The 17,691-nt window shown below is 42.7% G+C and overlaps 1 protein-coding gene across 1 annotated transcript in view; it reads right to left on the reverse strand.

Moving 5' to 3' along the window:
* Nucleotides 1-525: 525 nt before the first annotated feature.
* kdrl (kinase insert domain receptor like) overlaps nucleotides 526-17,691 on the reverse strand; it is a 193,954-nt gene continuing 176,788 nt past the window's right edge. The window contains exons 29-30 of the mRNA XM_059976939.1: nucleotides 16,668-16,768; nucleotides 526-6,939 (exon numbers count right to left, since the gene is read on the reverse strand). Of these exons, the coding sequence (XP_059832922.1) occupies nucleotides 6,726-6,939; nucleotides 16,668-16,768 (315 nt within the window). The 3' untranslated portion in view covers nucleotides 526-6,725. The remainder of the gene's footprint in view (nucleotides 6,940-16,667; nucleotides 16,769-17,691) is intronic.

Raw genomic sequence — 17,691 nt, forward strand, 5'->3', positions numbered from 1 at the left:
AAATTGAATGTGCTTTCCTAATGTTTCAAAGAATATGCCTTGTTGTTATTATTGTTGTGTGTCCTGGTTACTACTTGATTTAATTGCCTGTTTTTTTTTGGACTGCTACTATAAGACCTGATCATATCTAATGATGTCCCTTCCCAGGTCAGAGTACTATATTTGCATCAAGAAGAAAGCATCAGAGGCATTTCACCAACTACAGAGGAAAGAATCGAAACTCCCAGATACCATTAAAGAACTGACATCAGTGGAATCAAATAAATGGTAGCCTGCCCCTCTGAGTTTTCCATTTTGATAAGTGTTTGTACATTGTAACTGTGTAAAAGTACAAGGCTATCACAAAGCTCGGAGATGGCCTGACATTGTGAATAAAACTGCACGAGTTCAAGGTCTTTTTAAAGTTGTTTGTAAAATGCATTATCCTTTTGGTGTGGATCATGAATTGTCCCTTTTAAGGCTACTCTTTAGTCCTTGTATCGTATTCCTGAATCACCAGACCTGACACCCAGCTTACTGGCTCAGTACATTTACTTGCTAAGTCACTTAGCAATATTTATTCTGAATTTAAAAGACAGAAACACTGAACAAATAAATGCTATAAATATATGTAAACTTATATATGTTTTGTTAATAGCTCTAGTGGAGCTTAGGTTATATATGAAATACAAAGGTCCTCCAGTGCATACAATCTTACACAGATAATACAATGACAATCCTCTTTTTCTCCCCCGCAAGTAAATGACAATTCATTGCCGATTCTTAAGAAAATAAATTTAAAATGAGGTGTATGGCACTTTAAAACAAGTGGTTCTTCGAGAAGGAAGTTGCCTTGACATGAATAGATATCAATCTTTAATACAAAGGATTAGCCTGTCCTGAAAGCATTTGTAAAGGATTCAGAAGCAAACCCTTTACACTACATCACATTTCAGTTTAAAAGCAAAGATAAATCAAAGCTTAGAAAAGAACTTTGATTTATGGGTTTGAGAATTAATAATGTATAGATTGAGCATTAGAAGGGAGGTGATTCTACATGGATGGCTTACATGTCCCTTTTTGAACTGTCAGTAAAGTATGTAGAAAGTGAGCAGTTTTACGTGATGACTACAATAGTCCCCTGAAAATTGTTACACAAAACATTCCCATTTATTATTGGAACATTAGTTTTCTTTGAAAATATAATGTTAGTTCAAAAAAAGTCATTAGATTGCAAGAAATGAAACTAAGTAACAGACTGGCATTTCTGACACCTTATTCCATTTTAAAATGAGGTGAAATTCAAGGGTGATTCAAATGGTGGTTGAAATTCAAGGGTTTGAAATTCACCTTTGGTCAATACTAAAAGATTAATCTTTGTCACCCTACCACTCCTGAGAATTACAGAGGGGATTACAGCCGATAGTATAGAAATAGTGACCAAACGTTAATTTCTATTCTCACAGATCTAACAGCAGGCAGATAGAAACTCCCACAAACCAAGTGACTGTTTAAATGTTTTGCATTATTTGAACTATGTTGTGAGCCACATTTACAAATATGCTGAGGTTGACTTATGGTTTGAAAATCATAAGTTAAACGTGAAACCCTCCCTGCAAAATATCTCAGCTGACTCTTGGTAAACTAAAATGCTCTCAAGTAACCTCATAACTACACCTATTAACTATCATCTCGGAGGTTAGAGGAGAATACTCCCACAACCAGCTTGATGCAACTTAGTAATAAGACAATCTTAAGTCAATTGGGAACAATAGGGTAGATATTTTGTCTTTGGTTACCAACAGTAGCATAAACACAGGCTATCAACTGAATATCCCTCCTGATGTTCCCTTGGCACCTTGGCAGACAACTTGTACCCATTTAAAATCAGACACTGAAGATGAATTTCTCTCCCAATAATATAACATTAGTGTATAATTCAGCAGGAATTTTCTAGTTTTGTCCCTGCTGTCTCCTTCTTATACCTTACAAAACTTGCCTGCTGCTTGTCAGCTACATGTGGGTGAATGACAAGAAAATGACCATGAGAGTAAGCACCTCACCCACACCTGTAAAAGGTCAAGAGCTGCCCGTTAGAATTAGCAACATAGAGCAAAATTAGTGTTGGAGAAATGAACAGGAATAAAATTATCATATTCATATTTAGGATTTTTTAGGAATTAGAAATACAATTAATATTATTGAAATTTGCAGTTATCTTCCATTTTCTGCTGGTTTTGACAACTCTAGTGGCCAGTGATATGCTTGAATTTACTATGTGAATGAGGGCTAGGGAAGGGAATTGTCTCATGCTCAGATGTACAGTATCCATCATGAAAACAACTGGAAATATCATATGAATTTGCCTCACTCTAACCAAGACCCTTCATTCTCTATCTGTGTGAGCTTCAGGTCACTGGAAATAATTGACTTTAACAGCATAAATCTCCATGCTTGCTAACTAGACTTGTAACATTACCTTCTTCACATTAAAGGTAAAAACATCATTCTATGAAATCTCTTCAGGCATATCAAGCAAAGAAAATGTTAGAAACTTAGCTCAAGGTTTGTGGCATGTATAGCAAGGAAATTTATGATCTGCAAACTTGTTAGTGGTGTTTTGCTGGTTAAAATAACAATAATTAAAATTGCACGGAAGAAAAAAAATATCATTTATCATACCTCAAAGCTATATTCACCACTTAAATCTTACTAATTCCTCAAATGTTACCCCATTGTTAGTTACTTTATGCAAAATAAACAACTTTTCAGTTAGTTGTACATAATTACAAACTACTAGTAAGTAAAATTGAATAAACAGAATAACAAATGGTCATGAGCTGTCCTGGTGATATCATAACTCCAGATATTAACACTCCTATGATAACGAACATCATTATTGCACATTCAAATTACTGCATGAAGCCCGCTCCCTGACATATTTTAATGTAATATTGATTTTTAAAACTTTTTTTTAAAACAGTAATTATAATTAAGAATAAAAAGTTGGCAGCCAAATAGATCACACTTTGCCCCATCAAGCTCACTCTATTCCACACCCCCAATCTGATTATTTCACATCTATCGTACAACTTCTTTTCATAGTAGTCTTTTGACTCCCATTTCTTGGAAGTTACAATTCAACAGCATGCTGTGTGACAATAGTTTTCTGTTTTAACAGTAGCAACCAACAGCACCACCAGTGATTAATCCATTTATTTTAAATGGATCAAAATCTCCACAAAGTAGAAAAGAGAGGAAGTTAAAGTGAATATGTTTGTTTTTGGGGAAGGCTGTGGTGTCTTTCAGAGCCAAATCAGGCAGAATGAGCGGAAGTGTGAATCCACATCAGCTACTTAAATGAGTGAATAGGCAAAAAGAGGCTGAATGGCCTCCTGCTGTACATTTGTTCCATTTACCTTTCTACACAAAATATAGAGAAATCTAAACTTATAACATCACAAAGCAATACTGAGTATATTTTATTTATAGTATTTGTAGTAGACCTATTGGAACCTGACTTATTTTAACTGATCATGTTGTATTTATGGGCTTTCCAGCATCTTGGAAGCTATGGTGAATTATAATATTGTTTTAGTATTTTCTCCAAACATGAATGAAAAGTCTCCAATTCCAGGGCTCCTTTAAGAAACAATATATTCACAGTAAGCAAATGTTCCCTGATTTTAAGGCTGTAACATCTTTTTTTTCCCTTTTAATTTAGAAAAATGTCATCTATAATTACTGGGAATCCCTAATATACTTGGAATGGTTTGGATAGTTACCTGTTATTTGCTACAGTGTAAGGTTTAGAAAAAGGAATATCGCAGCCATTGATTACCTGAGACCTCACTTGCTCTAAACATTGATCTAAGAGTCATAGAAATATTACAGCTATAAAAGTTCTGTTTAGACTGAGTACATAATGTAGTGAAAAGATCTAAAAATTGTAGCTGCCAGATTGATAAGCTTGGGATTATAAATGCTTTAGAATATATGATCTATTTATTAATATTGAATATGTTTCTGTATTAATAACTAATTTAATAGTTTTTTTTGATATTTTCATTGGATGTTATTGTAAAATTGACAATTTGAATTGTATTAATAATGTTAGGTGTAGTTAAATTAGTAAGATTGCTTTTAAATAAATACTTATATTTGTAGAACATAAGAAAGGAATAAGATCAATCAGTTAGACAAAACATGTCAAATTTAAAAATACTTTGTAAATGGTAAGTTAGATGATTTTAAATTAAGTTGCTGTCTGTTTCTCGCTCCCACTAGCATCTGTACTAAGACTCAGGTCAGTTTTATTTCTTTGCTAATTATCACAACTATTTGAAGATGGAGAAATAAGTAATGAGGGGAAGAAATGTTTAGCTCCATAATTTAATTGTTAATGTCCAATAATAACCTTGTCATAAATGAGGGTACTACTCAAATTCTTTGACATTCCTTAGAAAATACAAAATGTAAAATACTCCCTTGTATCATTGCTGATTGAATTAATTCCTTCTGTTCTAAAGTACTCATGGTTTCATGTATCCCTGCACATGTTAATTCTTAAATATGTTGGTTGAATTTTGTAGAAACATTGACAGTAAAACTATCATTGTTACATGGTGAAATTGACAAGAGCTTTAAGATCTTTGCGCATTAGCAGCCCAATACAGAAATACTGGCATTACTGTTAATAACTGAACATGTCTTCACTAACTGTCCTATTTTGTAATTCCTCTCCGTTCATTACCTGAAATCACTTAAAATGATGAGGTTATAAACCACCTTTGAACTAGTCCCGCAATAAAATATCCTGAAAATCTTACTTAGCTGCCCTAGGTTCAAATGATTTTTTAATGTAAGCCATTAATTACTACTTAATAAAGTATGTAGACCTAAAAAAACTGATATTGTAATTTACTTATATTTAGTATTGCAATATATATGCCTAAATATTCATCTGCAGTTAATAGTATGCTCAGTGGCTGTAGCATTTCCATTAGGAGAGACTTTCAGTGGCAGAGGCATATTAGAGCCATGGTATCTGGTTAACCAGGGATGAATTTCTAAGCAAAGGGATTTTAAAATTTAAAAATATATCAATAGATTAATTTATAATTATTCAGATTCTATTTGTTTTTATACTTATTTAATATTTGTTAAAACGGTTAAAAATAGTAACTATAAATTGATTCATGGTTTCCTGCATGAAAATCAAAGGAGAGTTAATGAGATTGTAGGCAGAGAAAATTTGCTTGGTTACAGGGAAATAAGGCAAGTAGGTGTGGGACTGATGGGATTTCTCCTCTGGGAGCAGGCATACACCCAATAGGCCAATAGCTTTCTTTAGTGTCACTAGAAATGTACAAAACACATTGACACTTAACCATCTTGAATACTTTATAGTTGCTTTCCTGATCCCTGGAGAGAGCGGAAATGGAAGAAGGGAATGATCTCACTCCTGGGATCGCTTGATCTTTTGAGGAGAACTAAATTCAAGGACAATTTTTTTGCCTCTGAAACACTTGGCACTCTTGTTCTCACTTTGAGAGCTCAGTGTTTTCTCCAAATACACAACGTAAGTACTTTGCTCAACATGATTAAACACTATATGCCCACACTATGATGGCGGGAACAACTCAATTCATATTAACGTGTTTGGGATTAGGGAATGAACAAGTGGAAATATTACACAGGTCATAATCAAGAGATTAGAGCAAATCTTATTGGGGATATATTGCATTTTGCACAGGTAGTGGGGATGGTGCGGAGGGGCAAGTGTTGAAAGGAGTTATATGTTCTTTTATATGTTCAATATGTTCTTTTTTACCTGTTTTAATTGACCCTTTTTTCTTCCATGTTTCCTCTCAAATGACCTCTATATATTTTCCTTTATTGTAGTTTGGCTCTCTCAGTTACCTAGCTCTATTTTAAAAATCATAGACAATGCATTCATTGTGCACGATTTGTTGAGGCATAAATCAAACCGAAGAAACCAGGACTCCCTATTGGATGTGAGATGTACTTCATTTGGAGGGCGAGTTCATTTTCAACTGGTTGAGGGATGTAGGGACTTAGATCTGAACTCACAGCCAGTTTTTCAAGCACCTTGTGATCATTGATGCAACATTGCAGTCCATTGATTTTGCATACCTCTTTTAGTGTTCATTAGTTCATTGACAGCTGCTAGCATTATCATGTGACAAGTTAGTCAACTCTTGCAAGAAGACATTAACATAGTTTGGGTAATAAATCCAGTTGGGAATTTTACTTGAAAAAGGAAGCTGAGTCAGCAACAAAAAAATTCCAGATGCTAACAGAAGGTGGGGTTCATACATGCACCTGTAAAAACCTTTGCTGAGCAGAGACTAACTCATTTTTCAGCTTCTTGCCCTGATTTTCATGCAGGAAGAATCTATTTTTAAGTGATATTCCTGTGACTCACTGAAATCATTGAACATGCTTTCACTACCGCATGTGATTCACAGACTGCAATCATATGTTAGGGTTGGGTGTGGGCTATCTTGTCTGGGGCCTGTTCGAGTCACTGCGGGTCTATATTTTAGTGATTGAATACTGCGATCTTAACATTAGTTGTTATGATAGATCTTAAATCCGTTGCTTAATCTAGGTCTGTCCAACCAACAATGAATTCAGTTAACAGTCTTTCAGGAAATTGTGCTGTTGTACAGTCCTTGGGGGTTACAGTTGCAATATGGTTGGGGTTGGAAATGCCAGTTTATTCAAACTGGTGGAGTGGTATAGCGAATGACAGAGTTGTAATCAGGTGGTGGGCTGTGGCATTCCAGTGTCTGGTCCATTGGTAACAGAACTGAATCTTCCAGTGCAAAATCCAAGCCTTCATCCTCTGTGTTACACACATCGGGCTGCAATGGGTTGACATGGTTATCTGCCTCAGACAATACAGACTCCTTACTTTTACTGATCGCTCTCTTTCTGTTTGAAGAAAAAAGAAAATGGAAGACAAGCAATTAGTTATGATTGAATATGTTGTAAATGTGTGAAACAAGAATGATTAAATGTTTTTGCTGAGTTATGCTAGTAATGGTACCAGCTGGGCAATTTCTAGTGTGGGAGCTACAAACTGGCTCACCCAGCAGAAAACATTACACTCAAAAGCCTGTGTCAAAAAGTGAGTTTCTCCCACATATAGGAGGCACAATTCTTTTCATTGCTTGATCAATTGACCACATGCACACTTGCCAAATATCACAACCGAGCCAATACAGTTCAGAACAAGTGTTGTGTTAGTAAAAAACTCTATAATGGTATATAAGTTAACTATTGTATTTATTCTGCCAGATATGATCTTCAAGTGAGTCTAGTAATTATTTTGAATCCATGACTTTTTTTTCAAAATAGTGATTCTAAAATTATAACCAGGAAACTCTGCATAAACATGAAATAGTTGTTTAAAAAACCTGAGCTTGACCAAGAGATCTGCAACTAGATTCCTGGCATAGGCTGTGCAATATACTGCAAGACCCTTATGTGGATCATATGGCAGGATGTAAAGTTGACCAAAGTTTTATTGGAGGATCCAAAGTTGATCAAAATTTTAGGTTTTTGATTGGACAGAGCATCAAAGGTTATGGGGAGAAGGCTGGGCACTGGGGTTGAGGAGGAGATAGAATAAAGGATCAGCCATGCTTGAAAGGCGGAGCAGACTCAATGGGCCAGATGGCCTAATTCTGTTCCTATGTCTTATGGTCTTACGGACATAGCAACATCTGAGAATATTCTGTCTGATATAGTTCATCATAAATTGTAGCGCAGGAACATTAAAACGAAGAGTAGAAACTTAAGACATTAAGAGAAATAAAAGGAAAACAAAGAGTGACTTTGAGGAGACTTTGAGAGATGCCATGACAGCAACCTTGTACTCAACCTCAGGACGACCAAGGAATTGATTGTGGAATTCAGTGAGGGGAAGTGGGAGAACGTGCACCAGTTCCTATTGAGGGTTGAGCAGCTTTAATTGCCTTGGGTCGAACATGTTGTTCCAATCAGAAATATAGTATGCTAGAGGTTCAACTTTGGAAGCTTGATGAAATTTGGTATGCAAATTTGCAAATTTCTATATATGTATGGTGAAGCGCATCCTGAGTGGTTGCATCATAACCTGGTATCGAGGCTCCCATGCACAGGATTGCAAAAGACTGAAGAGGATTGTAGAATTAGCCAGCTGAATCACAGAAACAACCCTCCCCTCTGTTGAGGACATCTTCAAGAGACAGTGTCTCAAGAAGGTAGCACCCAACACCAAGTACCCTCACCATTCAGGACATGACCTTTGCTCGTTACTTGCTTCGAGGAAAAGGAGTCAGCAGACCCACGCTGAACAACTTAGAAATGGGTTCTTCCCCTCCATCATCAGATTTATGAATGGAATGAGATACTGTAGCGGTGTGCTACACGCAGCGCTAAAATTACGACACGGAGTCGGTAACTGCAGTCGAAGGAAAAAACTTTATTCGAAATCCTCAGCCTCACTTTTAAGCCTCCCTCAACTTGCCCCCCGTGGCGCAGAGGCTCCAAAGCTCTGTGCTCGCAAACCCCCGTAGGCTATCTAATTGTGAGCCGGTTCGGATGTGCCAGGAAATGGGTCGCCACATAAACCCCCCCCCCCCCAGAACCGGCGATACACCCCCCAATGCCCACAGTCTGGGCCAGAACCTGCTTGGGAGGTCGGCCTCTGCGCCGAGGTGCCGGAAACTCGGCCGGTTGCTCCAGGTCCACATGGGCCGGTTTGAGGCGGTCCACCGTGAAAACCTCCTCTTTCCCCCCAACGTTCAGCACGAACGTGGACCCGTTGTTCCGGAGCACCATAAACGGCCCCTCGTATGGCCGCTGCAGCGGTGGCCGATGCCCACCCCTTCGTACAAACACAAACTTACAGTTCTGCAGGTCTTTGGGTATGCAGGTCGGGTTCCGCCCGTGCTGTGAAGTGGGTACGGGGGCCAGGTTACCGAGCTTCTCGCGTAGTCTGCCCAGGACTGCTGCGGGATCTTCCTCTTGCCCCCGTGGGGCTGGTAGGAACTCCCCGGGGACGACCAGGGGCGCGCCGTATACCAACTCGGCCGACGAGGCGTGTGGGTCGTCCTTGGGCGCTGTGCGGATGCCGAGTAGGACCCAGGGAAGCTCGTCTGTCCAGTTGGCTCCTTGCAGGCGGGCCATGAGGGCCGACTTCAGGTGACGGTGGAAACGCTCCACTAGCCCGTTCGACTGTGGGTGGTAGGCAGTTGTGTGGTGCAGCTGAGTCCCCAAAAGGCTGGCCATAGCTGACCACAGGCTGGAGGTGAACTGGGCGCCTCTGTCGGAGGTAATGTGGGCCAGTACACCAAAGCGAGATATCCAGGTGGTGATCAGGGCTCGGGCGCAAGATTCGGAGGTGGTGTCGGTGAGCAGGACCGCCTCTGGCCATCTTGTGAACTGGTCCACGATAGTCAGGAGGTGCCGCGCTCCACGCGACACTGGCAGGGGGCCCACGATATCCACATGAATGTGGTCGAAACGCCGGTGGGCGGGATGGAACTGCTGCGGTGGGGCTTTGGTGTGCCACTGCACCTTGGCTGTCTGGCATGCATGCACGTTTTGGCCCATTCACTGACCTGTTTGCGGAGTCCGTGCCAAACGAACCTGCTGGAAACCATCCGGACAGTCGTCCGGATGTAGGGATGCACCAAGTTATGAATGGAGTCGAAAACATGGCACCGCCAGGCTGTCGGGACGACGGGACGGGGCTGGCCGGTGGTGATGTCACAGAGTAGGGTCCTCTCACCCGGGCCTATGGGGAGGTCCTGGAGCTGCAAACCGGAGACTGCGGTTCTGTAACTCGGAATCTCCTCATCCGCCTGCTGCGCCTCTGCCAGTGCCTCAAAGTCTACCCCTCGGGAAAGGGCATGAACGGTAGGGCGAGAGAGCGCATCCGCCACGACATTGTCTTTACCCAAGACATGCCGGACATCCGTCGTGTATTCAGAGATGTAGGACAGGTGGCGTTGCTGGCAGGACGACCAGGGGTCGTTTGCTTTCGTAAACGCAAAGGTAAGCGGTTTGTGGTCCGTGAACGCGGTGAAGGGCCAACCTTCTAGGAAGTACCTGAAATGCCGGATTGCCAGGTAGAGCGCCAACAGTTCCCGGTCGAAAGCACTGTACTTGAGCTCGGGTGGCCGCGGGTGTTTGCTGAAAAACGCCAGGGGTTGCCAGCGACCTGCGATGAGTTGCTCCAGCACCCCACCGACTGCCGTGTTAGATGCGTCCACTGTGAGGGCGGTAGGGGCATCCATTCTGGGGTGCACTAGCATTGCGGCGTTCGCCAAAGCTTCCTTCGTTTGAACGAAAGCGGCGGCGGACTCCTCGTCCCAGGTAATGTCCTTGCTCGGACCTGACATCAGGGCGAACAGGGGGCGCATGATCCGGGCAGCTGAAGGGAGGAAGCGGTGGTAGAAATTGACCATACCTACGAATTCCTGAAGGCCTTTGATCGTGGTGGGTCGGGGGAAGTGGCGGACCGCATCTACCTTAGCGGGCAGAAGGGTTGCCCCGTCTTTAGTAATCCTGTGGCCCAGGAAGTCAATGGTATCGAGTCCGAACTGGCATTTGGTGGGGTTGATTGTAAGACCGTACTCAATCAGTCGGGCGCAGAGTTGACGGAGGTGGGACAGATGCTCCTGACGACTGCTGCTGGCTATGAGGATGTCGTCCAAATAGATGAACGCGAAGTCCAGGTCCCGTCCCACCGCGTCCATTAGCCGCTGGAACGTCTGTGCGGCATTCTTCAGGCCAAACGGCATGCGGAGGAACTCGAAAAGGCCGAAAGGGGTGATGAGAGCCGTTTTGGGGATGTCGTCAGGATGCATCGGGATTTGATGGTACCCTCGGACGAGGTCTACCTTGGAGAAGATCCGTGCACCGTGCAGGTTTGCTGCAAAGTCCTGAATGTGCGGCACAGGGTAGCGGTCCGGTGTGGTAGCCTCATTCAGCCTGCGGTAGTCGCCGCACGGTCTCCAGCCTCCCGTTGCTTTGGGCACCATGTGCAGGGGGGAGGCCCATGGGCTGTCGGACCGCCGGATGATCCCCAATTCCTCCATCCTCTGGAACTCCTCCTTCGCCAGTCGGAGCTTGTCCGGGGGAAGCCGCCGAGCGCGGGCGTGGAGGGGTGGTCCCTGGGTCGGGATGTGGTGCTGTACGCCGTGTCGGGGCATGACCGCTGTGAACTGCGGTGCCAGAACCGATGGGAAATCCGCCAGGACCCTGGTGAAGTCGTTGTCGGACAGCGTGATGGAGCCGAGGTGAGGGGCTGGCAACTGGGCTGCACCCAGGGAGAACGTCTGAAAGGTCTTGGTGTGTACCAGTCTCTTCCTGGGCAGGTCGACCAGTAGGCTGTGAGCCCGCAAAAAATCCGCACCCAGAAGTTGTTGTGCTACGGCGGCCAGTGTAAAGTCCCACGTGAACTGGCTGGAGCCGAAATGTAGCTGCACCTGACGGGTGCCATAGGTCCTTACTGTGCTGCCGTTCACGGCCCTCAGGGGGGGACCCGGTGCCCTGCTGCGGGTGTCATAACTCGTCGGAGGTAAAACGCTGATCTCAGCACCAGTATCAACCAAAAACCGGCGTCCCGACCTTCTATCCCACACATACAGGAGGCTATCCCGATGGCCAGCCGCCGTAGCCATCAGCGGCGGCTGGCCCTGGCGTTTCCCGGGAACTTGCAGGGCGGGCAACAACGGCGGGCTTCTGCGCCCCACCGCTGGTGGTAGAAGCACCAGTGTTCCTTGGGCCGGGGGTTGGCGGGCTCTGCGGCCGGGCCTGGACTGGTTTGCTGCCGGGAGCGTGGCCTGGTGATCTGTGCGATGGACGCCCCGCTCACCTTTTTGGCGTTCCACAGCAAGTCCGCCCGGGCTGCCACCTTCCGGGGGGGTCACTGAAATTCGCGTCGGACAGCAGCAGGCGTATGTCCTCAGGCAGCTGCTCCAGGAATGCCTGCTCAAACATGAGGCAGGGTGTGTGTCCGTCGGCGAGAGACAACATCTCATTCATTAAAGCCGATGGAGGTCTGTCGCCCAAGCCACCCAGGTGCAGTAAACGGGCAGCCCGCTCGCGCCGTGAGAGTCCGAAAGTCCTGAGGAGCAGGGCTTTGAATTCCGTGTACTTGCCGTCTGCCGGGGGCGACTGTACGAACTCCGCGACCTGGGCCGCTGTGTCTTGGTTGAGGGAGCTCACCACGTAGTAGCGGGTGTCTTCTGAGGTGATCTGGCGAACGTGGAATTGGGCTTCCGCTTGCTGGAACCATAGGTTCGGTCGCTGTGTCCAGAAACCCGGCAGTTTCAACGAAACCGCATGAACAGAGGCGACGTCGGTCATTTCTGGTCCAAAAATCGTTTGGACCGTCGGGGTCACCAATTGTAGCGGTGTGCTACACGCAGCGCTAAAATTACGACGCGGAGTCGGTAACTGCAGTCGAAGGAAAAAACTTTATTCGAAATCCTCAGCCTCACTTTTAAGCCTCCCTCAACCTGCTCCCCATAGCGCAGAGGCTCCAAAGCTCTGTGCTCGCAAACCCCCGTAGGCTATCTAATTGTGAGCCAGTTCGGATGTGCCAGGAAATGGGTCACCACAATACAATGAGTACCTCAGAGACAGAGAAATACATTGCGAGAACATGCCCTTCAGCTCTCAGGGTTAATGGCAACCCAGAATCACCCATTTACACTAATTCTAACTTGATTCCCATCTTATATTCTTCCCATTCTCTTATAAACTAACCACTCCCCCGACGCTACCACTCACTACACTCTAAGAGCAAATTATGGTGGCCAATTAATCGACCAACCTACACATCTTTGGGATGTAGAAGGATACCAGAGAATCAAAAAGAAGCCTGTGCAGTCTTGGGGAGAACGTGCAAACTCCATACAGATTTTACACAGTACAGAATTTAACTCAGAGCTGCAGCATTGTGAGACAGCTGCCCTACTGCCTGCACCATTGTGTCAACCTTCTTGTATGAATTTACAGACAGCAAATCTCAGAAATAAAGAGGAAGAAAGCCATCCTCTTCCCTGAGGAATATCCTCATTAGTCTGTATAATGTGCTTAAATGCTCTGTTGGGACTTTCAATTGCTAACCTCTGGACAAGAGATTATGATAATCAAGTTGATCTGTATTAGAAGCGAACTGCACAGTGAAAATGTAGTGGTTAAAGAGTGCCAACTTGTTTTCTTGCTTAAACAGTAAAACAAGTAGTTAACTTTGTTGCCCTCTCTGAACAGCAGCTGCTCACATAGTTTTTGGACAAGCCTAGTCATGTAGTCAGGTGGCTAATTGTCATGTAGATGATGACCAGAAGCAGCTTTAACGTGTCAGAATCCACAAACCTGGCCAAGACCATTGACAGGGCTAAATGAGGGTCTTTCTGTTATGAACCCTGAGAAATAACTAATGAACTGTCTGCATTCAAATTGCCATTGGAACCACTGGCATCTAGCATTTTGACAAAGCTCTATTAAAATACCCATACTGTGGAATAAATTGAAATGAAGAGAAATAGTGACTATTTTCAAACAAATAGTCATTCAATGAAAAGATGACAATTTCTTTCTTTGGGAAATTGAACTTTATTGAAAGTTTTGTTGACTCTTGACAACTAGCTTTGACTGATTCTCTGTTTTTAATTTGCAGGTAGTAAAGTTGTCAAGAGATACAAGGACAAGACATGGAACTATCTGTGCTTCTTGGAAAATGTCCAGATGACTGGAGTGTGAGATAAAAGGAATAGTATTAGCGGTAGTTGACCACACAATAAGAGGATTTTTGAGCCTTACAGATTCACAGCCAGTGGACCCATTATACTTTATCCCAAGGGTAGAAATAGCTGTCTGGCAAGATTTGCCTATCACTTAAATTGTGCTCCTAACCAAAGTTTAACTGTTATTTTTGAAATGTAATCTTTTAATGATACGCTTGCAATCCGCAGGGTGATTATTGCAGCCAAGATCAACCTCTGAGACTAACTTTATGTGCATTATGGTAAAGTTACTGACGTAGAATAGGATTTATTTGTGAATTGCTACTAATTGAGGAAGGTGGCCTGTGAACACTTGAAAAGGCTATTATGTTCTATCTTTAATCAGAAAGAATTGTAAGTCTGCAGTCAGTCAATCTAAAATTACAATCCCCTTCTCTCAGTTTTTCTGTCTCCACCACACCTGCTCTCAGAATGAGGCTTTTATTTTCAGAATGAAGGAGATGTCCTCCTTCTTCCAAGAAAGTGGCTTCCCTTCCTCCACCATCAATGTTGCCCTCAACTGCATCTCCTCCATTTTGTGCAAGTCTGCTCTCACCCCATCCTCCTACCACCCCATCAGGGATAGGATTCCTCTTGTCCGTACCCACCACCTCCCCACCTCCGCGTTCAGCATATAATTCTCCATAACTTCCGTCATCTCCGATGGGATTCCACCACCGAGCACATCTTTTCCTCCCCACACTTCCTGCTTTCGACAGGGATCACTGCCTACATGACTCCCTTGTTCATTCAGCCCTCCCCATTGACCTCCCTCCTTGCACACATCCTTCCAAGTGGAACAAGTTCTAGACCTGCCCCTACATTTCCTTCCTCACTACGATTCAGGGCCCCAAACAATCCCTCCATGGTGAGGTGACTCTTAACCTCTGTTTCCGTTGGGGTCATCTATTGTATCTGGTGCTCCCAGTGTGGCCTGTTGTAGATCGGGAGACCTAACGTAAATTGGGAGACTGCTTCGCCGAGCATCTACGCTCCGTCTGTCAGAAAAAGCAGGATCTCCCAGTGGCCAAACATTTTAATTCTGCTTCCCTTTCCCATTCTGACGTGTCCATCCACTGTCGTGAAAAAGTCACACTCAGATTGGAGGAGCAGCATCTTAAATTCCTTCTGGGTAGCCTCCAACATAGTGGCATGAACATCTATTTCACAAACCTGGCAATTGCCCCCCTCTGTACTTCCCATCCCCTTTTCCCTCTTTCACCCTGCAGATGCCTCCTTCTGGTGTTCCTCCCTCTTTTCCTTTCTTCCATGGCCTTCTGTCCTCTCCTATTAGATTCCCCCTTCTCTAGCCCTGTATCTCTTTCACCAATCAACTTTACGGCTCTTTACCTCATCCCACTTCCCTTCCCATTTTCACCTATCACGTTGCGTTTCTTCTTCCCCCCACCCTTCTAATCCGGACTCCTTATCTTTTTTTTCTCCAGTCCTGCTGAAGGCTCTTGGTCTAAAATGTCACCTGTACTCTTTTCCATAGATGCTGCATTACCTGCTGAATTCCTCCAGTATTTTGCAAGTTTCCAGTCTGAATTGGTTTTGATGTTGAAGGAACCTAAAAATTGCTGAAATTCAATACCCGATCCCAATGTACCTGAAGCATTTTATCATATTTTATTTCTGTTGTGAAAGTGAAATATTGCTAAGTGACTATAATCTGAAAGCACAAACCAACACAAAGACTACCAGTTAATATGGATGTGTGCATTCAGTGGGCAACGAACATTAAAATCGAGTGGCATTTCAGGATGTGCTATTAAGGTCAAATGAGCTGCTTTATAATTACAGTAGATCTTTAAAAAAACATTGATTTAAAAAATCTCTTATTTGTATGTGAGATGATAGAGATTTTTGACAAGGCATAATGGTCTGAATTCTTCTGTTAAGTGTCAGATAATCAAGTTGGAACTGCAGATATTTCTCAGTAACAAAGTCCATTTTCGTGGAGGAGACTGCTCCAGAAGCTCAAGTTAGACTGCAGTAAGAATTGTAAGCCTGATGGTTATAATGGGAAGCATGTGGCTATGTCTAAGCAAGGGATTTATGTGAGCTCTTTTTATTTTAAAGCTAATAATTGAAAATTACAGATATTGTTTTAGTTGGCTAGCTGTAAAAAAATCATTTTAATACATTATTAACTCTGGCAGCTTTGGCAGTCAAATCCTGGTTTTGGAATTTGCCTGTCAACGATATTCAGAGGAGTTTTGTGAGCAAGTCTTGTTCTATTCATTTACAACACTATTAAGTATTTTAAAGGCCATGCCATTTCTCAGGAGTTTGTTTCTCAAGCCCAGACCATAAGTCCAGACTTGGCTGAGGTACGTTCATCCCCTGTTATGAAAGAAAGTGCTTTCCTCTTTGGCCATGTTCTATTTTCAATATCATTTATTCACTTTGCCTTGTGATTATGGGATGAAACACGTTCTTTGAACCAGTAATCATGAAAGCTGTTGTTTCTTGCTACCAAGCTGAGCACCTAATAGCACTGTTCAGAGCTGTTTGAGAACATCTGTTGATATATTGGAATACAATTGTGGGTTATAACCTAGAATTCCAGTACCAATTCTTTCTTTAAAGGTCTGAAATGTATTACAGTGGCTGGCCTAAATCATCCCCTTTTAAGATATCCTCTCACCTTCATTTTTAAACTTAATTTGAGGGAGAGAATTCTAAACCGATTACACATAACTTCCTGGTTTTCCAAAGGAATGTTCAAAGTGGAAGTTATAGTTGATAAATGAGCAATCACAACACCTTTTCCAAAGCAACAGCTTTAACAGTCTAGAGGAGAGGCTCTGATGCTGCCAACTTTTCCAGAAAATTCTTTGTAATTAAGTCAAAAATGCCAGGCATACTCACGCTAACGTAATTAGTCCAAAAGAGCAGGGTCTCGTTTCTATGTGCTTCAGACGCTTCAGTTCATCAGAAGCCAGCACCATTCCACTATCAGATTCTCCTTCCTGTGGACCATGACACACCCAATGAGAAACCAAAATGAACACAATGCTGAGAAATGCTAACCTTTCTTATTCTGCACCCCATTCTTCCCAATGGTTTGTTGTAAAGTTACTTATTGAACTTACTCTGCTGAGAAATTGGGCATTAATTATTTTTCAATCAACAATACTGCAAAAGGATGAGAAGCATGAATATGGAAACATATAACTGAATTAATTATAACTAAGTTATTAGATCACCTGATCTGTAAAAGTATCATGGAAAGCACAAAATACTTTAATCAAACTTTTCTCTCCTTTATCGTGTTGTATATATTAATTTGTTAAAATTAATTATTGAATTTTGAGCATACAAAGAAGGTTTGACAATAAGCACATTTTAATGATAATATGGTTAACTGGAACAGCAAATTTGTGGTTACAAGGAAAGATTGAGTGGATTAGGACTTTATTCCTTAGAACATTGAAGATGGGGGTGGGGGGATATGATGGAGATATACAAAATTAAGCGGGGTATAGACAGGGTAAATGCAAGCAGAATTTTTCTACTAAGCTTGGATGGGACTACGACCAGAAGTCATGGGTTAAAGATGAAACGTGAAAGGTGAACATAAGGGGAAGTTTCTTAACTTAAGAGTATTGTGAGAATGTGGAAGGAGCTGGCAAGACATGTGGTGCATGCGAGCTCCATTTCAATGTTTAAGTGAATTTTGAATAGGTATATGGATGGTAGGGGTACGGAGGGCTATGGTCCATGTGCAGGTTGATGGGTGTAGGCAATTTAAATAGTTTCAGCATGGACTAGATGGGCCAAAAGGCCTGTTTCTGAGCTGTACTTTTCTCTGACTCTTTGACTCTATTAGTTATTTCTAGATCTTAAATCTACTGTTCTTGCCACATATAAACCACATTTTTACTCAGGAGTC

The sequence above is a fragment of the Hypanus sabinus genome, chromosome 8 (genome assembly GCF_030144855.1).
Source record: "Hypanus sabinus isolate sHypSab1 chromosome 8, sHypSab1.hap1, whole genome shotgun sequence".
In the NCBI taxonomy this organism is placed as follows: domain Eukaryota; kingdom Metazoa; phylum Chordata; class Chondrichthyes; order Myliobatiformes; family Dasyatidae; genus Hypanus; species Hypanus sabinus.